We start from the raw sequence: 25,166 nt of genomic DNA on the forward strand, positions 1-25,166 counted from the left end.
CGCGACGATCACATTAAGGCGTTGTGCAAGGTTTTTTTTTTTTTTTTTTTAAATTATTATAAAAATTATTAAAAATGTGACTTTCTTTCTTTTAAATTCAATTTGTTTTTACATAAACCCCACAATAATATATTTTTCTAACAAAAACCCACAATAATTTTTGTTGCATATATATCATTCAATTTCTTAAGTGTTATAAGTACAAAATAAATAAATTAAAATCTACTTAGTAAATATATATATATATATATGTATATATATACCATTGAACTTGATGGGAAACGCATTGTACGAAACTAATTACAAATATCTAACCGTCAAACATGTTTATATATGCTTCGAGATCGCATACGCCAAAAATCACAAAAAACAAACATTCAGATATCAAGTAACGTTACAAACCTTTTCGACAGCTATAAACGATTAATCACGATTTAACGGTTATTTTAACACTGATTTTGATGATTTTTTACAGCTACGCTCTTTAACCCTATATGAATACAATGAACTAATTCAATCGTCAATTTAAAACATTTACACAAGTGAATACCACAAAATCTTATGTTATACTTAATGAAAGTATATATAAACTCCATGTGTTAGTGAATCTCTCGTTTTAATGGGAAACGCATTGTACGAGACTAGTTTCAACAATCAACCGTCAAACTTGTTTGTATATGCTTTGAGATCGCATACGCCATCGCAAAAAACAAACATTTAGATATCAAATAATGGGACAAACCTTTTCGACAGTTATAAATGAAAAATTACGATTTAACGGTTATTTTAACTCTAATTTTGATGATTTTTTACAGCTACACTCTTTAACCCTATATGAATACAATGAACTAATTCGATCGTCAATTTAAAACATTTACACAAGTAGATACCACAAAAGAAAAAGGCAATGCAAGAACCCCAAAAGAAAAGCAAAAAAAAAAAAAAAAACTTTGCGCGACATAGGTACAATTGCGTTGCACATAGGTAGCTTTGCATGACGCAATTGTACCTACGTCGCGCAAAGTTTTTTTTTACCATTGAACTTGATGGGAAACGCATTGTACGAAATTAGTTTCAACGATCCAGCCGTCAAACTTGTTTTATATACTTCGAGATCGCATATGCAAAAAATCGTAAAAAACAAACATTTAGAGATCAAGTAATGAGACAAAACTTTTCGACGGTTATAAACAAAAAATCACAATTTAATGGTTATTTTAACTCCAATTTTGATGATTTTTTACAGCTACACTTATTGACTCTATATGAATACAACGAACTGATTTAATCATCAATTTAAAATATTTATACAAGTGGATACCACAAAATCTTATATTATATTTTATGAAAGCCATCAAAGGAGACCACCTCCATCAGCCATCCAAGGAGGCGTTGCACTGTTATTACCCGTCTTTAATAATCTCGTTCAACCTAGCCTGCAGGGGAAGTATGTGAAAAAGAGAATCACATGATCACATATGTTAAAGAAGAAGCATTCTCATTTATGGGCTCCGCCACACCAAAAACTAAAACAAATCAACCTGTAAAATGACAAACCTTTGCTTCGTCCATCTCAACACTTGCACCTCAACATAGAGGAGTCCATCCCACATACAGGAGTCCTTGCTAACAAGGGAAACCTTAAGAAAGGGAATAAATTCAGTCATGCACCTCAACATCCTAAAGCAATCACAATCATGTAAAAAAATACTATAGACCAGGATTTGTGTTAGCTGCCCTCCGAGATAAAGTAGGCCCTTAGCAAAAGCAGCTGCAGACATCTGTAAACAGATATCTTGTAAACAATGTAACTTATAAATGATGAAAATTCCAGGGGCTAATGATCATAACAATAAGGCAATTTACTTCATTTAAATAGAGGTCAAATAAGACAAGAAGAAAAAGGGAGCAACATACAAAAAATATATAAACCCATGAGCACTAATGAGACTATAACTGCACACGGCCCTCATCAGAGTTGTAGATTTTAAGATCATGACGATAGGTGCTATGGAGGCGAAGCAGGCCAGTACCTTCACCTGCAGTTGTGTACAAATTCATTATGACAAGAAAATAATTCTGAAACAAAGTCGCACTGTGTGAGCAACCTTGTAGCTCAATCTGGGTCTGTTGAAATGCATGAATTAAAATCAGACATCACACCTTACATCCTTTAAGATCAGACTCAGTTATATCCACCACTTCAAACTTCTAGCCTTTCTTGTTTGAGAATCTGTCATACCTGTGGTTAATTGTTAGACACAGACTCTCGAGAGAAAATGCATACAAGAATTTACAAGTATTGATACAAACTTACATTTTAAATATGTCCATTGCAAACAAAGAAGCCTCGTCCCCACCAGTTCCCAATGAAATCTTTTGTCATATAAAAAATAAAAAGATAAAAGACTCGCAATGGAATAAAAATTTGTTGGGCAGGTGCTTAATACCTGCTCTGACCTCTTTCCTCGTGGATGGCTTGATCCTTAGGAAGCAGGGACTTGAGCAACAAATTGTGCTGCCCTCTTTCCTCGTGGATGGCTTGATCCAATTCGGTAGTTACCATATCAAGCATGTCTTTTCTTGAGAACATTCATCGATCAGAGTCCTCAAAGCATTAATCTCCTACAGAGCAGAGAAGCAAACAAATGATTTAGTTCGGTCTGCACAAGGATGAAGGTTTATGTTGAAGGTTTTGTTCTATGTTAGTACCTTGGTTGTGGCTCTTAGACGACTTATAAGGTCCATGGAAGTGCTGAGTTTCCGTAGCTCCTTGATCGCCCTTGCATACTCTTCTGCCGAGGCATCAGGCTGTCTTCAAGCAAAAGGTCCAACACCATTTCAATTCCAAAATTTGTTTTTTGTTCTTAGTCAAACACTACATTTAACTATAATTCAGCAAACACAGAATCAACGACATAGGTAAACCTGGTTAATGAGACTGAAGAAAACCACTCCTCTGCTCGATAAGTGATAACCTTTGCTCCATGATCTTGATAAGTTTTGGAGATAAATCAGGCTCCAATTCTAAATCAGCCGTTTCACTTTCTGTTGAGAATTGCAAGACAAAATGAATCGATAAGCAATAAACTCATATTAAAATTATACTACATGAATCTATAAAGCACAAAGGTAAATTCAATTCCTGATGGAAATAAAAGAAAAAGAAAGAGAAATTATAACTAAATACATTGAATTACAAAAAGCAGAAATTTCAAATAAAATAGATACCTCCTCAAGCACTGCTTTAACTTGACGAAGCTTTTCAGCCTCACTATCACTTTCTCGACCTGGTCTAGACAATGTAAAGCTTTTCAGCATGTGCAATCATATGAGAACCAGCTAAACAAAGATAATTAGGGTGTTTCCTGTTATGACTTTAAACATGAATTTCAAAGAATGGGAAAAGGGGTAGAAGGTGAGTTTCATACGATTACATCACCAATTATTTGTTATGACTTTAATGCACGAATAATAATGTAAATCCAAAAATCAGAAGCAAAATTAGCAAATGTATTGAATGCCAAAAAAAAAAAAAACAAATCAGAGAAATACCTAATCAAAGAATGGAGATGATCACATGATTTGTTGGGAATATTAGAGTTGGGTAGAAGAGAAGCGGTATTAAACCCTCAGCCTCCTGCTTTTTCCTTTACAAGTTTATATTAATCCTCATCCGAACTACAATAATAACTCTCGCTATCATCACTACTATCATTTCCGGATTCCCATTCATCATCATCTTCGTTTGCCTCTTCCGGTGCATTGTATTGAGGCAGATCACCAAGGTCAATTGATATTTCAAATTCGGGAACTCCAGGTACGTCAAACCGTTCTTGGGCAATATTAGTAACCCAGAGTGTTTCTTCACCAATTTCTATCGAAGATGATAACTGTTGGTCAGCGACATTGTCATCATGATCTAGTTCTGGAATATCATATAGCCCTCTTCGATCAATCTTCTGAACAACTTTCCAACCATTACCGGCTTTAGGGTAGTCTAGATAGAATATTGGTTTCGCCGTAGTTGCCAAAATGTATGGGTCTTCATCGTACCAATGTCTCGTAGTGTTTACTAATAGTAAACCATGGTCTCACTTAACACTTGTTCAGTTATGTGGGTTTGTATCAAACCAAAGACACTTAAACAGTATCACTTGACACCTGTCTTTGTAAAACAATTGTACCACACTAGTTAGTTTGCCATAAAAATCAATGTCTTCACCGTCGCCCGCACCCAGGACATGGAGATACTATTTTGAGTAGACAACTTTTCATCACGTGTTGCCCCCAAGAACTTGATCCCATTGACATGACAACCTGAGAACAATTCAACGTGAAGCGGTCCTCTTGCCAAGTTATATAATTCTTCATCGTAAGAGGGTGAATTCAATTCCTTCAATTTGTTCATCTAATATAACATATACAAAAAGTTAACATGTTAGTGTAACCAAATTTAAAAACAGGCATGAACAAGTTGGAAAATATGCTCAATTCAAACCACATACAACTTACATGTGCGTGAAACCACGAAGGAAACAAGTCACGGTGCTTCTTGGCATAGAAATGGGAAGGATGTTCCCGCTTTATCAACTGTTCATGCTCTTCAAGGTATGGCAAAGCCTCGTCACAATTGTTGAGTATGAACCAATGTGCTACCTCCATGTTCTTTTTTGTAAACGATTCGCCTTTCACAAGGTCGCGCAATTTGGGCAAAAACAGATAGTTTCTTTTTCTTGCGTTAAGGACGATTGAAAGTTGTCTCAACATCTTGAAGATACATTGCACAAAAAGTAAGTGACGCGTATGTGAGCCATGCCTCCACAACTGATCCTTCGGGCTTTGCCTTGTTTCGAACACACTTTTTCAACTCACCAAGATATCTGCACAAATAAAAGGTATGCTACAAATTATTCAAAGTGTTCGTTAATCATGAATTTGTTATATATATAGACGCTTAATTAAGTACCTTACTATTGGATACATTCATCAACAGTTCACTGGTCCGGCAAGCAATGCCTTATCTGGCAAGTGAATCATACTTGTAAAGAAAGCTGGGGGAAATATTTGTTCGAACTTGCATAAGACGTTCACAATGTTATCCTGCAATTGTTTAACATCCGACTTCCACAAACACCTTGCAGTCAACTGCGAAAAAAATCTCGATAACAACACAATTGGTTTCACCACATCAAGAGGCAATAAGTATCGAATACCAACCAGAAGAAGGCGTTAAAGTATCACATGACAGTCATGACTCTTCATGTTTGAAAATTTACACCCCTTCACGTTCACATGACAGTCATGACTCTCCATATGGAAACTTTACAGAAGAAATAAAGTTGAAAAATTCTTTCTTCCCATTCGGCTTAATTGTAAAAAAGGGATGGCATTTCTTCAATGTACCACCGACTCTCTTCATCCATAAGGATGACCTAATGCCCATTCGTTCCAAATCGAGGCAAGCTTCGATCGTGTCCTTCGTTTTTCCTTCAATGTCTAGAATTGTCCCGACCAAAGTATCAAACACATTTTTCTCAATATGCATAACGTCAAGGCTGTGTCTCAATTTTAACTTTGACCAGTATGAGAGCTCAAATAACATACTCTTATGCGTCCAGTTCAGATGTGTAGTTGGTTTGGGCTTACTGACCCCTTTGTCGAAATGACCAAATTCCATAAGGTTTAACTTATCCAAAATCTCATCTCCGGACCATTCTCTTGGTCTTGGGCGAGTCTCTTTTGTGCCATAGAAGGCTTTATCGTTCTGACGCCACTCGTTGTCCCAAGGGAACCATCTACGATGACCAAGATAACAAACTTTTCTCGCATGCCAAGACGATGTTACATTCTCCTTGCATATTGGACATGCCAAATAACCCTTAGTCATCCACCCAGAAACCATTGCATACGCGGGAAAATCGTTTACTGTCCACATCACATCACCACCGCTCACATGGTGAACATCTGCCTAGTATACTTATCATATGTACGAACACCATTTTCCCATAAATCTTTTAGCTCATCAACCAATGGCCCCAAATAAACATCAATGAACTTTCCTGGATCTTCGGTAATTAATAGAGTCAACATCATGTATTCTTTTTTCATGCACTTCCAAGACGGCAAATTATAAAGAAACATGACGACCGGCCAAGTGTTGTGGATTTGGTTTAAAACCCCGAACGGATTAAATCAGTCGGTGGCAAGTCCCAATCTGACGTTGTACGGGTTAGCTGCAAAATCAAGGTACATCTGATCGAATTCTTTCCACTCTTCATCTGCAGGATGCCTCATAACATCGTCATTTACCCGTTCCTTATGCCATCTCATGTCGGTTGTGGTATGCATCGACATGTACAATCGCTGCAACCTAGGCTTCAATGGAAGATAATGCATTATTTTTTGTGGAATCTTGGTCTTTCTATTCTGTGATGTCATTTTAAACCTCGACTCATTGCAGACATGGCATTTATCCAACTGTTTGTTCTCCTTATAGAACAAACTACAATTATTTACACATGCGTGAATTTTTTCATACCCCAATCTGAGACCCTTCAACACTTTTTGGGCACTTTTATGATCTTCAAGTAAACAATTCTCCTTTGGAAGCATCCTCTTGATAACTCCCAAAAAGTAATCAAAACACTTTTTTGACAAACGAAACTTGATCTAGCCATGCATCAACTCCACAATTGCTGTGAGCACTGAAAAGTTCTTGTAACCCGGATATAATTCTTGCTTGGCAATTTTCAACAGTTTTTCATAGTTTTTTAATGCCTCACTGTCCATGGTTGGACAACCATCATCTCCCTCTTCCTGATTGGTGTTGCTCAAGGCGTATGAATAAACGTCATTTAGAATATTCATAACTTGTTCACTAGGATCCACATTAGATTCAAAAATCTCCACTTGTGTCACATATGAAGACGAAGCTTGGTCTAATCGTTCTCCATGATGATACCAAGTACAGGTCTCCATCATCCCATTTCTTACTAAATGAAATCGAACATTTTCGAATGTCTCCCACATTGAGTTGTTACACCTCCTACACGGACATCGAATATGAGTTGAACCTAGGTTGTGTCTAGTTGCAGATTCAATGAACTCATCTATTCCATCCAAGTACTCAACAACACATCTATATGATTATGTATCCACTGTATGTCCATCTTGCCTACAATCCCAATAAAAGTATAAGAATTACAACTTGTCACCTTATTCCTCCGGTAAGGGCCCTATCTCATTCAGGAATACACAGTTATGTGCCGTAATTTACGATTCCAATGGATTAAATTTCGACGTGGGCTAATTTCGATAGCATCTCCTTACAGTTCTTCAAGTGCACGTCGTAGATACATAATATCCACTGTGTACTCGAAGAACATCAAGAAATGTTACCAAAATTTTCACAATCAAAACCTAATCTATGAACCACAAACTACAACACATAACTATACATTCCCAAACTGTCCAAAAAATGGGACAATTCAAGAATTAATTGGACCGCAGTCATGCTTTCACATCCATGCACGAAATCCAACTAATTCTCAAATGGGAAACTAAGCTTTTCTTGAAGAAAAAGTGTACAAAGTTAAGTAGTATTAACTTCGTACAACACAAAACAATTTTGTAGGTGATGTACAAAAATATGTGCATACAAATAAACTAAATCACAATAATTACTAAAACTAAATAAAATAGATAAAATTAATTTAGCGAAGAAAATAAAGATTTTAAAAGACTTTAAAATCCTAGTGTAGTCAATTAAAAGATTTTAAAGGATTTTAGAATCCATTCAAATCTAGGTGTAGTCAATTAAAGGATTTTAGAATCCTTTAAAATTTAGGTGTAGTCAATTAAAAGATTTTAAAGGATTTTAAAATCCATCAAAATCTAAGTGTATTAAAAAAATTAAGATTTTGGAGGATTTCAATAAATTGTGGATTTTGTGGGATTTGAGAGCCAAAAGTATATATAACCAAGACTAAAAAGAATACAACCTCACTCCTAGGATTTCAAATCCTTCCACCACAATCCATTCAAATTCTTTAAAAATCCATATGAATTTTGTAGGAGTCTTTAATCTTCTTTAATCCTATCAAATCTATCACTATTAAAATCCTTTAAAATCTTAGTTTGACTACACCCCTAAATTTCTCTTAGACTTCATTTTCATTGTAATATAAAGTGATTTATGCACCCTTTATTTCACTTTACGCATCTACACAAGAGAATCTGAAAAGGACTATTGCAACTAGAACTAAAAAGACCCAAAGAGGTCAGGTTTTAGTCACAAAAGAGTAACTGTGTCTAGAAATTGGCATCCAATAATCCACCAACTCAAACTTGGTATTGTCAGTAGGAACTTTTGGCATTTACAAGCAACTGGTTCTTGCAGCCAAATAGTCCAAATAGTTCATTCATTTTATAATCCTTCTAAAGTTACAAACTGAAAGTGCTTATTCATCATTATAATCAACCAGATAAACATTCATCTAATTAAAAAAAAATAACGCATTGTAGTTGGTTTGATAAGTTGTGTCCTAAAATTAGAAAAGTTCCCCAAGTGGTTTGACTGAGAGAGTGTGAGTCAGTTACCTGTTTAATGTAATTGGCTGGCCTAAAAGAGGAAGATATTGCTTTGGCATGCTGTCCTAGTACCACAAACATAACGAGAAAACATGATCATCTTATAGGACTGGAATGACAACCAAATCCATAGATGAAGGTGATGGGAATTTCTCTTAGACTTCATTTTCATTGTAATGTAAAGATGCAACAAATAGCAAGCATTCCCTCATCAAATTCAATTGATTCTATACCGTTATACAATAAACATTCAAAACAAATGATTGAAACTTCATATATATAAGCCATCAAAAGTATTCAATTCACGTTTCACAAAAAAAAAAATCAATTCTCAACAGCTAAATTAGATCTGCTTACTCCAAATCAAAGACCATCAAATAGCAAGGGAGGGATTGCATGATGAAAAGAGATGAAACATTTATATGTTGAATTTATGAGCAAGGAGGGATTAGAGAAGGTTTTGAAGAGAGATGGGGGAAGGAGGTAGCTGCTGCAACTGGGTTTACAGTTTTTGCCTCCCAAACTAATTAAGTGGAGCAGAAAAAGTCGTTGACTTTACGTGACGCTAGTCTTCGTTGCGCAAAACAGCTTTGCACGACGCAAGTGCACCTACGTCGCGCAAAGCTATTTTGCTCGACGCAAGTGCACATGCGTCGTGCAAAGTTGGCAAAAAAGCGGTAAAACATTCTTTGTTTAGTGCCAAGAACTTGCGCTATGCACAAAATGTCACGCAAACGGTATTTGCGCAACGACACTTTGCACGACGTATTGTGTTTTGGATCGCGTAAACATACTTTGCGCGACGAAATTTGCTCCGTTGCGCAAGGTTCCATCGGCCAAACATGTTTTTCTACTAGTGCCAATTGTGACCCTGAAGCTTTCTATCAATTGATAACCAATATGGCAAATGAACCCAAGACTTCTCATGGACTCATCTTCAATACTTTTGAAGATCTTGAAAGACAAGCACTTGGCACACTTCACCAAGAATATTACCCCAATATTCCAATTTTCTCACTAGGTCCATTTCACAAGTGCGGCCCTACAACCTCTTCTTCTTCAACTAGTTTGTTAGCACAAGACCAAAGTTGCATTTCATGGCTAAACACTCAAGCGCCAAAATCTGTTGCTTATGTTAGCTTTGGGAGCATTGCCAAGATAGATCAAGTTCAATTTTTAGAGGTTGCTTGGGGGTAATAGTGGCCAACCTTGTGGGTGGTTCGACCCGGATTAGTTACAAAGTCAGACTGGCTTGAAGTGTTGCCTAACAGGTTTCTAAAAGCGTTGAACGAAAGAGCCCATGTCATGAAATAGGCTCCACAAAAAGAAGTTTTGGCCCACCCAGTAGTCGGAGCCTTTTGGACTCACTGTGGTTGGAATTCTACATTGGAGAGGTGAAGGCGTACCTATAATTTGTACACCATGTTTCAATGATCAAATGTGCAAGATTTGTGAGCGATGTTTGGAAGGTAGGGTTGCAGTTGGAGCATGGGATTGAGAGAGATGAGGTTGAAGGAACAATTAGAATGATGGTTGAGAAAGAAGGGGAAGAGATCAAAGAGAGAGCCTTAAAGTTGATGGAAAAGGCAAATCTTTCCCTCAAAGAAGGTGGCTCTTCGTACCAATCTTTAGATGGCTTGGTTAATCATATTTTATCCTTATAAATCATTTGTTTTTGAAAATGGTAATCCATCATCTTTATCATATCCTTCAGAATTCTTCCATTTTTTTTTCTCTTGCCCGCTTACAAATGGTTGATTATCTTTTTCTTTATACAAAGCACCATTGATGAAATAAGAATCAAATACAGAACCTCGAGTAAAAGATTTATGCATACTAATAAACATGCTCAAGAGTAATGTACATACTAATAAACAGTAAACCACTGGGCTTAGCAATCCAATCCGCCACCTTTGCAAACGAACTCTTGGAATTTTTTTTAGTATAAATCTTCATTCTACATTGTCTCATATTGGTCACTACCAAAATGTTTCCTCACTTTATAAGACTTTGTCCCTATTAGAAAGTGATTGAAGTGTTGGACCTTGGAGAGTAACATTGGGCTCAAACATTGGTTTCAGTGGCGGAGCCAAAATTTTTTGTTAGAGAGAGGGTATTTCGAACTCATAGCATGAGCAATCGAAATGACCTTCACAAAACTGAAAGAGCCATTAAATTTAATAAAGAGAATCAAAAGAAGTGTATAATACAAGTAAGTGGGAGGTAGAGAGCAAGGTAACCACTAAAAAAATTGAAATTATAGGAAGAAAATAGACAGAAAAAAGTACGACAAAGAGGAAGGCTACAAATAATAGTTGATTAGGTTGCTTTAGAAATAAAGTGGATTTTAAAACCTCATCCCTGAGTTTAACTAATCCACAAAGACAAAGCAAACAAAATTGTTAGAAAAATATAAGATACGATGTCGTTCAACTCAACTTCTTCACGATGACAATTCATCTTCTTTCTTATGTCTCATGGTTCTACAACTGCAAGCTTAAGGCCGTTAGAAATTTCTTAAACAATGGTCAGGATGGGCCCGTGACCACTCTGGTCCCTTAGTGGCTCTGCCCATAATTGGGTTTTGAGCTTTGAGGTGTGCTAATTAATTGATAATTAATATATAATTAATTATCAACAGATGAAGTCTGAAGTGATGAAAGAACGCCAGAGAGCAAAACACTCATCTGAGAAGATGTCTCCCAATAGACGAATCTCATTCTCATACTTGTTACGAACATGCATAAACCTATTATATATACATTCATCTTTCATAGTTGGATTTAGATCTCGATCTCTTATTATTTTTAATTAAATAAATGTTTAAATCTAAGGAAAACTAATGAAAAAGGCTTGAAAACTTTGAGTTTTAACGATAAGGACAAAATAAAGGGTAAAGTGAATAGTACCATGTTTGACTTTTTAATGTAAAAATGTGGTTTTTTGTTAAAGTGAACAATACTGTAGGCTTTTCGTTAAAACTCCCTTAAATCTATGATCTAAATCTCCAATTATGTCATAAAATAATGAATGTCTATTATTTTTAAGTAATCTAACATATAGCAGTACAAATCATAATCATGAGACGTAGTTGTTAGTATTAATATTGGATAATCAAACGTGCTAACAACATAATGGTTTTTTAATCAAAGTGGTACCAGATATTGGCATAACTCCTCATTTTGATCTCTGAAATTTAAAATTCATAGAACTGGTTCTTGAGTTTGTCTACCGTCAATCATTTTGGTCATTCTATGAAAAATCTCCGTTAAATAAGGTAAAATGACAAAAGTATCCTCAAATTTTGTCAAATCACTAAGGTCCGCTACTTGGACATTTTGTGAATCAACGATTCGACCGTTAGATCGTCACCAAACCTTAATACATTATAATACGTAATATTTGAGGGCCATAGGAACTTATGGATTGGGAATTCGACATACGGATCTTTCCGAATTAAATTTGTAAGTTCGTAAAATAAAACGTCAGCCGTCACTTAATTTTAGCAATTGGCTGAGATCCGACATTTGGATCATTCCGAAACTTTAGGATGTTGTTCTAGAAGCTTATTGAAACTCTTGGGAAGTTACGGATTGGAAATCTAAGATGCGGATCTTCTGGATCGAGTTACGTAGGGCTGTGGATCCTACAGTCGGCCTTTGATCGACGTATGACTTTTGGTCAATGGGTTTCAAATCATTTTAGAACGTCATTGGGGATTTGTTTTATGTAAGTTGCGTGTTCTATCGATAAGAATTCTGAGACGTGATTTGATAATTGTTCTAGGCGACAATCGTTCGTGATGCCTTGATATTCGTGCTAGGGAGTTGTAGAGCAGACTCTAGGTGATTGGGTCTTTTCCTTTTTATAGTGTGTATATATATGATTGATAGTTTCCACAAATGCTTTTAAATTGATTTATGCATTTTACGTCATGTCTTATATATTTTTTTTTTAAATACTATGATATGGTTGAGTTTTAGATTGCATCATGGCATATCCATATGCATATTACCTGCATATAATTGTTGTGAATGCTTTGAAATGCTAAGGTGAACGCAGGATGCGCAGGTAAGTCTAGGTAAAGTTATGTGGTGGATTGAAATGGTTGAATCATTTTGGTATGCACATATTTATTTAGAGCTCATCAAGGCTGCATCCCGGTATTAGTCCTCCCGCCCGGGGTAGGGTCAGTCTTCACATGATTGTTCACCTCCCGCACCGCACGCTCACCTTGGATCTAAGTATGGTGTCAGCCTGTCGTACAGACCACAATAGGTGGTTCCGACTCGTAGATGACCCGTGATTTATCGCACAGCTTTCACATGATCGTAGCACTTAAGCGTACACATTTATACCCAGCCTGTCGTACAGGTCCACTAGGTAACTCCGACTCGTGTGTTAGCCTAGGTTGATGAGCTACAGGTCCAGTCGTACATGGCACGTCAGGTGACTCCGACTAGCATGCTAGTTTATACTGATTTCACATCTAGCTTACATTTATTATTGTTAAGATATTATGACATGGCATACTTTAATTTTCGCTGCTCTGGTGCATTGGTTTTCGTACCGATGTAGTATTATTTTCTGAAAACTATACAGGTTTTACGGTAAGGGGTTATAATGTTTTCAAAGGTTTTTATTAAAACTTTATTTTCAGGCCCACTTACCCTTGTATTTCGCCCCTCCAGGTTTTAGTAGCTGAGCTTTCGTATCGACGAGGATTCTTGGCAAATATTGGTATAGGCGATTACCTTCAATGGTATAATTCTCTATCCACTTTACTATACTTTACTTATGCTCTGTCATCACGTGTGAAATGAGTTCATTCCCGCTCACAGCGCACTCTTAAAGTTAGGCACTTTTAGGTTTAAATTTATTCACATTTTCCACATCACTACACTTTATGACTTCGTCACCTTCCAGATGTCGACCAGCACAACTCGATCCGGAGTCCTAGTGGACATCTCGGTCGGGATGTGTCATAATGTATCTACTGTTTTATTTTAATGGTGATAATTTTTCTTGGTTTAAGTTTTACGAAATAATTTAGGCAATGTTTAACTTTACCAAAATAATGTAACTACTATTTTAATTTACCTACAAAATAAATGCTATTTGATTTCAAATTAATTTACCTGCATTTTACATATAAATATAGATAAATTATTTTTAACACGCAAATATAATAACAAATAAGAAATGTCTATTGTATGTAATAAAATAATTTACCTACAACATAAAAGAATATTAATTGATTTTTTTTTTTTTGTATATATATTTGTGTTACTAATATTTGTGATACAAGAAAGGTAGAATTTCCATATGGGGTTAATTGCTAAACATAATTAGGGTTTTGTGGCATAAGTTGTAAATATTTTGTAATAATTGGTTATATATTTCTCTACATAGTAGTCTATTTGAAATTTGGGTTTTATTTGAATGTTTAACATTATGTGAGTTTTTGTTGGAAAAATAAGATTTCAAGAGCTTTTCTCTAAAGAACCCAAAAAATTACTGGCATATTGTTCCTTCGGTTGCTTGTACTTGCAAGCAAATGCTTTCCAATAGCCTTACCCCAACTCTCCATTAGCAGAAACTCCTCTGAATATTTTCTGATGTCTTGTTCGAGAAGTAAACTGCGAAGGGTTTTCAAGTGTTCCAATGCAAAGATCCATAACTTAGTAATTAGAGTTTTTCCATTTACATAATAACAAAATGGTCATTTGTAGAAATATGGTCAATAGACCTAAACTGATAAGAAAAACACATTGGAGTTTTGGTGCGGTGGGGGAGAGGGGTATTTATAGTGAAATTACGGGAGCATTTTCGTAATTGTGTGGCCGTGTTTTATGGTTCCGGTTGTTTCAAGAGGAGGACGGAGGAGGAGGGAAGTGTTCGGTAGTCTTTGGTTCGACGAGGAGATTTCCAGAGAGAAAAGAATAGACCATCTTGGAATATGGCACGTGGCGGAAGATCAACGGGGGCGCATATATTACTGATGGGACTGTGAAGGAATACGAGGGTACTGCCAATAGACAAAAGGAAAAATTTGAAATACATCTAATTTTATAGGTTTATTTTGAAATATGTTTAATTTTTAGTAATTTTTTATTTTTAAATTAGATCTAATTTTTAATTACTTTGAATCCATATCGAAATTTCTAGACAAAATGAAAGGCCCTACGGAAAAATAAGCGCAAAGCCCAATTGGTAAATATAAACAATGATTTTCCTTGTATATCTTTGTTAGCAACCACAGAGAAAAAAAAAAGGAACGACAAAAGGAGCTGGTGGTTGACATGTGGGGTGAGTAAAAACATCAACTTCAACAGAGCCATCAATAAGATAAGGTTCCAGGATTGCGTCATGCGTGAGCAAATTTCCCATATTATATATTTTTCTAACGCACGTTATATGATATTATATAAATTAAAGTAGTTTTTTCCCCTTGTTTTCTTCCACTTGTATAATAACGTGTGTCTGTACATTAAAAATCTCTTTTTCTCGAGCTCCGCCGCCTCATCAGTCAGCATTCACAATAAGTTCAGAGTCACAAGCTAAGCAAACGTAAACATTGTCGACTGGAAAATGGAACAAAGCAAAGGCAGGAGACTGGTCCTCTTCCCATTTCCCTTCCAAGGGCACATAAACCCTATGCTGGAACTAGCCGATATTCTGCATTCCAAAGGCTTCTCCATAGCCATCATCTACACCAACTTCAACTCCCTCAATCCTTCAACCCTAAATCCACACTTCACCTACCATTCAATCCCTGTTGACTTGACAGAAAACGAGGACTCCATGAAGGATTTAATCGCTTTTGTTTCTATTCTAAATGCTAAATGTGTTGAGCCTTTCAGAGAATGCTTGGCTGGGTTGTTATCCGATGACGTTAATTCGGAGGGCACCATTGCATGCTTGATCACCGACCTTCTCTTCGACTTCACTCGATCTGTTGCGGAGAGTTTTAAGCTGCCGAGGATAATGTTAAGGACCGGGGGTGCCGCTTCCTTCGTTGTTTATGCTGCAATTCCACTTCTCAAGGAAAAGGGTTACCTACCAATATCAAGTACAATCTCCAGCCAACAAAACTCTATTATCAAATGTCTTTCTTTTATCTCATATTTGGCTTCCTATTTTGACAATAATTAGACTCTCGACTAGAAAACTTACAATTGGCCTTCTATTTTGACAATAATTAGATTCTCGACTAGAAGAGCCGGTAACGGAGCTTTCACCTATCAAAGTTAAAGACCTACCCACGATGCCCAATTGCGATCCTGAGGATTTCTATCAACTGATAACCAACGCGACAAATGAATCCAAGGCCTCTTGTGGACTCATTTTCAATACTTTTGAAGATCTTGAAGGACATGAACTTGCCACAATTCGCCAAGAATATTACCCCAATATTCCAATTTTCCCAATAGGTCCATTTCACAAGTGTAGCCTTGCAACCTCTTCTTCTTCAAGTAGTTTATTAGCACAAGACCAAAGTTGCATTTCATGGCTAAACACTCGAGCGCCAAAATCTGTTGCTTATGTTAGCTTTGGGAGCCTTGCCAAGATAGATCAAGCTCAATTTTTGGAGATTGCTTGGGGGTTGGCCAATAGTGGCCAACCCTTTTTGTGGGTGGTTCGACCCGAATTAGTTCAAGAGTCAGATTGGTTTGAAGTGTTGCCCAACGGATTTCTAGAAGCATTGAACGACAGGGCCCATATTGTGAAATGGGCTCCACAAAAAGAAGTGTTGGCTCACCCAGCAGTTGGAGTCTTTTGGACTCATTGTGGTTGGAATTCTACATTGGAGAGCATTTCTGAAGGGGTCCCTATGATTTGTATGCCATGTTTCAGTGATCAAATGGTGGATGCAAGATTTGTGAGTGATGTTTGGAAGGTAGGGCTGCGATTGGAGCATGGGATTGAGAGAGGTGAGGTTGAAAGAATAATTAGAAGACTAATGGTTGAGAAAGAAGGGGAAGAGTTCAAAGAGAGAGCCTTAAAGTTGAAGGAAAAGGCAAAGCTTTGCCTCAAAGAAGGTGGCTCTTCGTACCAATCTTTGGATGGCTTGGTTAAACACATTTTATCGTTATAAATCGTTTGTTTTTGAAACTAAAATCTAGATATTGTTTTAAAATTCCTTTAATGTATGATGTATTATATCAATAATTATCATGATTCGTCTGTCTCATTATGTTTAAGGAAAATGGTTGTCCATCATCTTTATCATATCTTTCATAATTATCGTATCTTTTTTCCCTTGCGCCATTACAATTGTCCAACTACCTTTTTCTTTATACAAAAGACTAATTAAAAAAAAAAGAATCAAATACAGAACTTCGAATGAAAAATTTATGCATATTAATAAATAGTACACCATTGGGCTTAGCAAAGATACCTACAATTATAAGCATGATTTATCGTTCAAACACTTCATCACTTCCCCTCCAATCGAAACTATAGTTGTTGGATTGTGCCAGCCTGCAATGGTTGGTTAGGGGCGCACGGCCACACTTCTTCTCACACTCCACACTTTCTACATACGATCCAGACTCCCCATACTGTACACCCCACATCAATCTTGTGTATACCATTCGCCTGTTGTTTTCACATTAGAAGGTGACGATACTTTCTTTTGCACTATTAACCCCATCCTAAGAATGGTCTTTCTCTGGGGGTTGGTTTTTAGAAATGGGGTCAACACTGAAGCTTTGATGTACCATTTCTACGCTTTCCCGTCTCGTTTCTGCCGTTTTTCCTTAGTTTGTACGTCTTTGGGCGTAGTCCTTTTTATATTCTACTTATCAAGAAAAAAAAAAAAAAAAAAACTCGACGTGAATCTTCCATGACATAACCTAACAGCAAAAGCAAGTCCATGCTTAATATGGATAACGATGTCGTTGAATCACTCAAATAACAAAAAAATTTGAAATCTTATCTCATGTGAAGCCTACAAAACGTCAATTTATGTTTCATTTGTAAAAAAATTGTCTTTTTTCATCAACATGTGTTGTACTTTTATTGGTAGAATTCTGTTCTAGAATAGACAGTGGGAGTGCTTTTGAGAGCTTGAAAAATAAATTTGGAATACAGGTTGAACAAGATTTGGGGTGCATTCATAAATTTTGTTATTATTGTTAAAACTATGAGACCCAAAATAGTTATTTCATATTAGAGTATTATGTTATTTAATAATAAATTTTAATGTAAGGTGTTCAACAATATGTAAAATGCTATTTAGAGTGCTAATAACAGCTTTTGAGAAAAATAAAAATTAAATATAGCAATGTTATACCTTTGAATGGAAGCTCACAAGATTCAATGATTTTTAGGGACACAAAAATAAGCCCAGTAGGATGATGTAACTTTGGCCATCAATCAACCGCATGTTCAAGCCAAGCAACCACATATTCCTTATCCATACGATAGTAGCACACTAAATTATAAGACTCTAACGAACTATAATTGTGTTGAACTCTCTCATGATTGATATGGCACATGAACTTGTATGACTACTGATCTAATTGACTATGACTCAATATGATGAGGCCTTTTATGTAGATGTAAAAGTGACTCTTCATAATAATTGTGTCTTTTCTTGACGAGTCAAGAGTTGCATCTCTTCAATCCAAAGGCAAAGGTTACACTCTTTCTCTTTAATTGAACAATCACAACTTTATTCATGAATAATCACAACTCATCAAATATAATTTTCATTCACAAAAAATAATTGAATTCATTTTGAAATAAATTTTCCAAAGGACGAGTAAATGTTGTAATAAAATATACGAAATAAGTTCACAAGGTAAGCAAAACAGTCGCTCTTACAAATTCAAATGGAGCAAAGCAAAGGCCGGAGGGTGATACTTTTCCCACTGCCTATGCTAGACCTGGCCAACATTCTACGCTCCAAAGGCCTTCTCCACAACCATTACCAACACCTCAATATGTAGTCACAGTCACCACCCTGTCCTCCACACCTGCCTTCAATAATTGGCTTCGCACCGTGTGTGTGGTGTGTAAACAATCTATTGGCATTGTCGAACAAATATCGCGGCCCATCATGACTCACCACATCACATTATTGGCATTGTTGTGAATGTTACCACATATTAATAGTTGTGAAATTTTATTACAAAATGTCTCGATAATAATAGTAGTGAACCTCTTACATTTAAATTGTTTATTATTTGTTATTTTTTTTGATGTGATACTCTATTTTCTAACAAATTCTCTATTGTATATGCAAGTAAAAGTAATTAGCTATCATTTAAATTTGTCTTTAGTATTGGGAAGAGCTTAAGTCAGGGCTTTGAGTCATTCACCTCTCACTTAATAATGAAGACAAATATTACTAGATCATGGTCAATGCTAAGTAACTTTTTATGAACTATTTCTCAATGTCCCCACAAATACTTGATAAAGGATCGGCTCCATATAATGCTGGCCAGGTATATGTGTGTAACGTGTTTTAAACAATCACAATCCATATTATCATTCTCTAGGATTTTAAAGTAGTTTGATATTGCACTCAAAATTTCCAGCCTATTGTAGGAATGTGATTCTTATATGAGTTCAATATATTAGTATCACACTCACTTTTTTCAGCTTCATGTGGAAGGCCTTAGTGTAAGTGTAAGTTGTTCTAAATGTTGTGCGTTCAAATTTGGGACCCAATAAAATAAGAGTAATGCTATACTTACTATTTTTTTCAAATCACATTTGTACCACCTCTCTTATAGAGATAGGACTCACTAATATAAATGGGTTCCACCTCTATTAGGTCTTCCACAATGGTTTTTGGTGAGTGAGTGTGATACCTATATGTAAGAATCATGCGCCCCAATCCCGACATACATCCAAAATCAACACATGACGTCACCACATCCCTGTTTATCTATCATGTCTCACCTCCTAGAGAAGACCAAAACACAATCAATGATTCAACCACGCAATCATTTTCTTTTGTTTCATGGCTGCATCTAACCTTTGTGTTAGACTGCTTATGTACCCTAAGAAGAGATCAAGCCATTCATAGTTCACCATTCACCACACTCTGACATTTATCACAGTACATTCTAACAGAAAGGCATAGCATTCCTCAATCAATTATTGGGACTTGACAAGCATGAATTACCAGATTCAGGGCTACATAACGAACCCACATGACATTCAAGATTTTCATTTCATCAATCATATAAATCATTATGTTTTCAACATAATATCACAACCCATAGCATGTAACATATCAAATAACCAACAAAGCACAATATTATTCTTTAGTTACATTGATCAACTGATTTGATCATAATAATAACAATCATACCAACATCATTCCACAATCACTTCAATTAAGCAATTCCATAAATCAAAGATGCGCGATATTAACATTTAACTACATTAATCAATCAACAAGATCACCTTTCATTTCACAGAATTTAATAAAGGAACTCTACATGACTCCTACCTGGATTCCAATTAATAATATGGTAAATTAATTTATAAACATGATGTCTACTATGAGTAATTCTCATTCATTCGAATCTAGAGTTCTGACTAACTTTATGAAAATGAGTAAGAAGGGGTATTCCAGACCACTCAACGAAATCCAACTAAAATATGGTCGCCTATCAAAATGTACCAAGTACAACTAATCTTTATAACCCTAGGTAGGCAGTGATCACCCATCGCAGATATACCAAGCACGATCACCCTTGAAAAACGTATGGTCCCCATCGCATATATACCAAGTAGGACCGTATCTTAAATCTAGGTGGTGATCACCTATCACAGATATATCAAGCATGATCACTCCTAGCATGCGTATGGTCCCTCATTGAGGATAAACCAAGCAAAACCATATGCGTAGTCTAATAACGTAGGCAATGATCACCCATCGCGGATATACCAAGTAGGACTGTATCCTATAACTCTAGGTAGTGATCACCCATCACAGATATACCAAGCATGATCACTCCTAGAATGTGTATGGTCCTCCATTGCAAATAAACCAAGCAGAACCATAAGCATAATCTAATCGTGCAACGGTGATCACCCATCGTCGATATACCAAGCATGATCACCCTGAAATACGTATGGTCCCCTAGCGCGGATATACCAAGTAAGACCATCCATGTACCACTACTACATGGTGCAGTTAGATCAACACACAACTTATCCCTAACTTAACCCCTACGATTTACAATGTAGGCACCTGCACTTTCAATTTCTCATGGCTACTAACTATCTTGTCATACAAGCATATAATTTCTACATAATACTTCTAATAAGATTCTAGGCTCGCATTTCTATACTAGCAACTGTAGATTTCATTCGTATAATCTAGAAGTTTAATAAACATGTATGTCACAATAAGATGTCACTTGCACGTAAATCAAGGTGCACATCGCCTAAGATAGCTCTCTAACCAAGATAGACCCACTAGGCTCCATTGGCTATCTAGTAATGCTAATTTTAATACTTAAGAATGATTCAAAACATTTTGGACAAAGTTAACCCCTAGTAATTTAATTAGGAAGATCTGGCCATTGGATTTTCGATTTGTAAGTTTTTATGGTTCTTAAATATTACGTACAATAACTTACTAAAGTTTGGTGACGATCCAATAGTCAAATCATCATTCGCTACAATGGTCAAGTGGCGTACCTTAATGAAGCTGGTTCAAACGATAGATTTTCATTAATCTGGTGTCAAATATGGAATCGGGGTATCAAATGTAGCCTAGAAGGATCAAGTGGTTCCTCGGGCCATGCGCTACCGCAAGTGGTTGCCGACCGCCCGCCGCCCGGTTCGCCGAAAAATTCACCTAACCCCAAAATTTCCAAAATTATACCGAAATAAATATCTTGCAGAGATGAGTAAGTTTTATACCTAGGCCGATGTTCAATTCAGCCGGGAAGTGGCCTGAAATTCCTTCGAACTGCTGGAAACCCTAAAAATAGTGTCACTCGATTCAACGTCCAAAAGAACTCCAACACTACAACCACTGCTTGGGCCTTGTTCCTGGGTTCAAGAAGAGTGGATTAATAGTGGTGGTTGATAGACACATATTTATTACAATTGTTACCCTATTATTTCTTTTTTGTTAGTGCCTCATTCAGACTATTTTTAGTAAATTACTTTAGTTTTTGTAATTTATAAGGATTACGAGGTTTATTGATAAAAGTGGAATTTAACATGGTCTTAGTACATCCTCTATGTTTTAGTCTTCCTAATTACATTGACTTCATCCATTTAATTAAATGTTATCACTACTACAATATTAGCTTTAGGTGTCGGACGATCCTAGCGGTTAATAAGTCATTCTGATGGATAAAAGATATCTGACACATAATTTATTTACTGTCGGATTCAAGTTACTTTCTGTCGGATATATCCGACATAAATTCCTGGCGGATTTTTCCTGATAGATTTAACCGCCATAAAATTATTATAGCCCTCATTATTTTTGAAATCTTTATTTTTTAATATTTTTTAACATATTCTGGCGGTTTCTAAGTTAATGGTGACGGTTATAATCGACAGAAATTGACTATTTTATTATTTTAAAATGTTACATTGATTAAAAATAAATAAATACATAAACAAATGGTTAAAATTTTTTTTTCACTCACAGTCCCGTTACCTAATCTCTGAATGTTTTTTTTTTTTTTTTTGCAATTTTTAACACATGCTATCTCGAAGTATATACAAACATATTTGACGGTTGGATCGTTGAAACTAGTTTCGTATAATGCATATCCTATCAAATTGATAGATTTAACAAATATTTAAGAGTTAATGTTATACTTCCATTAAGTATAAAAAATTATCCACTAGTGTAAATATTTTAAATCGAAGATCGAATTCGTTCAATGCATTCTTATAGGGTCGAGGAGTGTAGCTGTAAAAAATCATCAAAATCGGAGCTACAATAACCGTTAAATTGTGATTTTTTGTTTATAACCATCGAAATTTTTTGTTTTATTACCTAATCTCTGAATGTTTGTTTTTACGATTTTTTACGTATACAATCTCGGAGTGTGTAAAAATAAGTTTGACGGTTGTATCGTTGAAAAAAGTTTCATATAATGCATATTACATCAAAACTGTAGATTAAACAAACACTTAGAGTTAATATTATACTTCTATTAAGTATAAAATAAGATTTTGTGGTATCCACTAGTGTAAATATTTTAAATTGAAGATCAAATTTATTCATTACATTTTTATAGGGTTGAGGAGTGTAATTGTAAAAAATCATCAAAATCGGAGCTAAAATAACCGTTAAATTATGATTTTTCTTTTATAACCGTCGAAAATTTTTGTTCCGTTACCTAATCTTTGAATGTTTGTTTTTGACGATTTTTTACGTAAGCAATCTCGGAGTGTGTACAAATACGTTTGACGGTTGGATTGTTGAAAAACGTTTCGTAGAATGCATGTTGTGTCAAAACGGTAGATTAAACAAACACTTGAGTTAATATTATACTTCAACTAAGTATAAAATAAGATTTTGTGGTACCCACTAGTGTAAATATTTTAAATTGAAGATCAAATTTATTCATTACATTCTTATATGGTTGAGGAGTGTCGCTGTAAAAAATCATCATAATTAGAGCTAAAATAACCGTTAAATTATGATTTTTCTGTTATAATCGTCGAAAAATTTTGTTCCGTTACCTAATCTCTGAATGTTTTTTTTTTACGATTTTTTACGTAAGCAATCTTGGAGTGTGTACAAATAAGTTGGACAGTTGGATCGTTGAAAAAAGTTTCGTAGAATGCATATTGCGTCAAAACGGTAGATTAAACAAACACTTAGAGTAAATATTATACTTCTATTAAGTATACAATAAGATTTTGTGGTATCCACTAGTGTAAATATTTTAAATTAAAGATTGAATTTATTCATTACATTCTCATAGGGTCGAGGAGTGTAGCTGTAAAAAATCATCAAAATCGAAGCTAAAATAATTGTTAAATTGTGATTTTTCGTTTATAACCGTCGAAAGTTTTTGTTCCGTTACGTAATCTCTGAATGTTTGTTTTTTACGATTTTTTACGTATGCAATATTGGAGTGTGTACAAATAAGTTTGACGGTTGGATCATTGAAAAAAGTTTCGTAGAATGCATGTTATGTCAAAACGGTAGATTAAACAAACACTTGAGTTAATATTATACTTTAATTAAGTATAAAATAAGATTTTGTAGTATCCACTAGTGTAAATATTTTAAATTAAAGATCGAATTTATTCATTACATTCTTATAGGGTCGAGGAGTGTAGCTGTAAAAAATCATCAAAATCAGAGCTAAAATAATCGTTAAATTGTGATTTTTCGTTTTTAACCGTCGAAATTTTTTGTTCCGTTACGTAATCTCTGAATGTTTGTTTTTTACGATTTTTTAGGTATGCAATCTTGTAGTATCTACAAACAAGTTTGACGGTTATATCATGAAAACTAGTTTCGTAGAATGCATAAATTTGCCTAAATTTTGAAGTGGGAAAAGTAATTTGTGCTAAATTTTTATTTATGTTTTTCAAGTATTTATTAGACAATATTTAGTTTGTGCGATGACATTTTCATTGTACAATTCTCTTTTTGTTTCTTTATCGCATATTTTACATGGATTATTATCTATTAAACCAAAAATGTAAAAATTATCTATTAAACCAAACAATTATTTATTTAATTTTTAAAACATATTCTATTTAAATACATATTATTTATTTATTTATTAAACCAAATAATAATTATTTTATTTTTTAAAATCGTAACAAAATTTTGGGGGAAAATTTAAAATTTTCAGGGGGAATTTTGGGGGGATTTTTGCCGCCATTTTTCTTCTGTCGGTTATAACCGCCATTAATGAAAAGTTTATGTTGGTTTTTATTCTAAAAAATTGTTTCTGTCGGTTTTAACCGACACTAATGAAAATTTTCCACAATATAACCCTTCATTCTCTTCCTTTCGCCGGTGACTTCTCCCTTCCCCCTTTTCTCCTCTCCTCATTTCCTTCTCCTTTTTATATTTTTTTATTAAGCTTAGAAGCGCACCCACGAGGCCATGGGAGATGATCCTCCGCAGAACTGCATTTTGATTTCCATCTAAGGCAACCAGAGCTCGATCCTCATCGATTTTCAAGACCGACCTTATCAGAAATGGGGTTCTCTGTTTCTAACCCAGCAGGTGACTGACGGCATTGAAATGTTGTATTAGTAAATTCCGACGTACCGGAAAGATGACCTCCCTGGGCTGAAGAAACCCAATTCGAAACTTTTGTCGAATGTATGCAATTTTCAAAGTTCACGAAATGGGCATCATTAGCAAAAACCCAGGTTCCAAATTTTACATTTTCTCATACCTCTGCATTCTTTGCTTTCTTGCTATGATTTGCTCTGCATCCAGTTGAATTTCACAGGGTCAATCTTTAAAAAATCATCAAATCATTTACCAGACATGCTTGTCAAATATTGGGGACACTGACATGGAAGTAGAGGATGGTGGTGATGAGCCTCAATTTGTACCGGCAAGTAAATCGTCCATTGAGGAGTTGAAGAGGACGACA

At 35.4% G+C, this 25,166-nt stretch overlaps 1 protein-coding gene, 2 long non-coding RNA genes and 1 pseudogene across 4 annotated transcripts; 2 read left to right on the forward strand and 2 right to left on the reverse strand.

Annotated features, from left to right (window-relative positions):
* Nucleotides 1-1,184: 1,184 nt before the first annotated feature.
* On the reverse strand, nt 1,185-3,328 carry LOC126633494 (uncharacterized). 2 transcript variants are annotated; one of them, XR_007627079.1, is made up of 9 exons: nt 3,232-3,328; nt 2,929-3,048; nt 2,713-2,811; nt 2,461-2,625; nt 2,318-2,376; nt 2,164-2,242; nt 1,918-2,039; nt 1,558-1,781; nt 1,185-1,436 (listed from the first exon to the last, which is right to left on the reverse strand). It is a non-coding gene; the product is annotated as an uncharacterized LOC126633494 (long non-coding RNA). The 2 variants fall into 2 exon arrangements; XR_007627078.1 differs by having other exon boundaries at nt 2,713-2,815.
* A 5,987-nt stretch (nt 3,329-9,315) lies between these two features.
* Nucleotides 9,316-10,280, forward strand: LOC126614724 (UDP-glycosyltransferase 76B1-like; annotated as a pseudogene).
* Nucleotides 10,281-15,036: 4,756 nt separating this feature from the next.
* On the forward strand, nt 15,037-16,802 carry LOC126633433 (UDP-glycosyltransferase 76F1-like). The gene is made up of 2 exons (XM_050304046.1): nt 15,037-15,664; nt 15,798-16,802. Exons 1-2 carry the CDS (start codon nt 15,184-15,186, stop codon nt 16,688-16,690), a joined length of 1,374 nt encoding a protein of 457 aa, XP_050160003.1. The 5' UTR covers nt 15,037-15,183; the 3' UTR covers nt 16,691-16,802.
* Nucleotides 16,803-16,933: 131 nt separating this feature from the next.
* On the reverse strand, nt 16,934-18,593 carry LOC126633506 (uncharacterized). Its single transcript, XR_007627081.1, has 2 exons — nt 18,424-18,593; nt 16,934-17,392 (listed from the first exon to the last, which is right to left on the reverse strand). It is a non-coding gene; the product is annotated as an uncharacterized LOC126633506 (long non-coding RNA).
* Nucleotides 18,594-25,166: the final 6,573 nt, after the last annotated feature.

This window comes from Malus sylvestris, chromosome 1, assembly GCF_916048215.2.
Source record: "Malus sylvestris chromosome 1, drMalSylv7.2, whole genome shotgun sequence".
Classification (NCBI taxonomy): Eukaryota; Viridiplantae; Streptophyta; class Magnoliopsida; order Rosales; family Rosaceae; genus Malus; species Malus sylvestris.

Coding starts and splice junctions, on each gene's coding strand:
- LOC126633433 (XM_050304046.1), top strand. CDS start 15,184: ATGGAACAAAGCAAAGGCAGGAGACTGGTCCTCTTCCCATTTCCCTTC. Junction 15,665..15,797: donor GGGTTACCTACCAATATCAA/GTACAATCTCCA, acceptor GACAATAATTAG/ATTCTCGACTAGAAGAGCCG.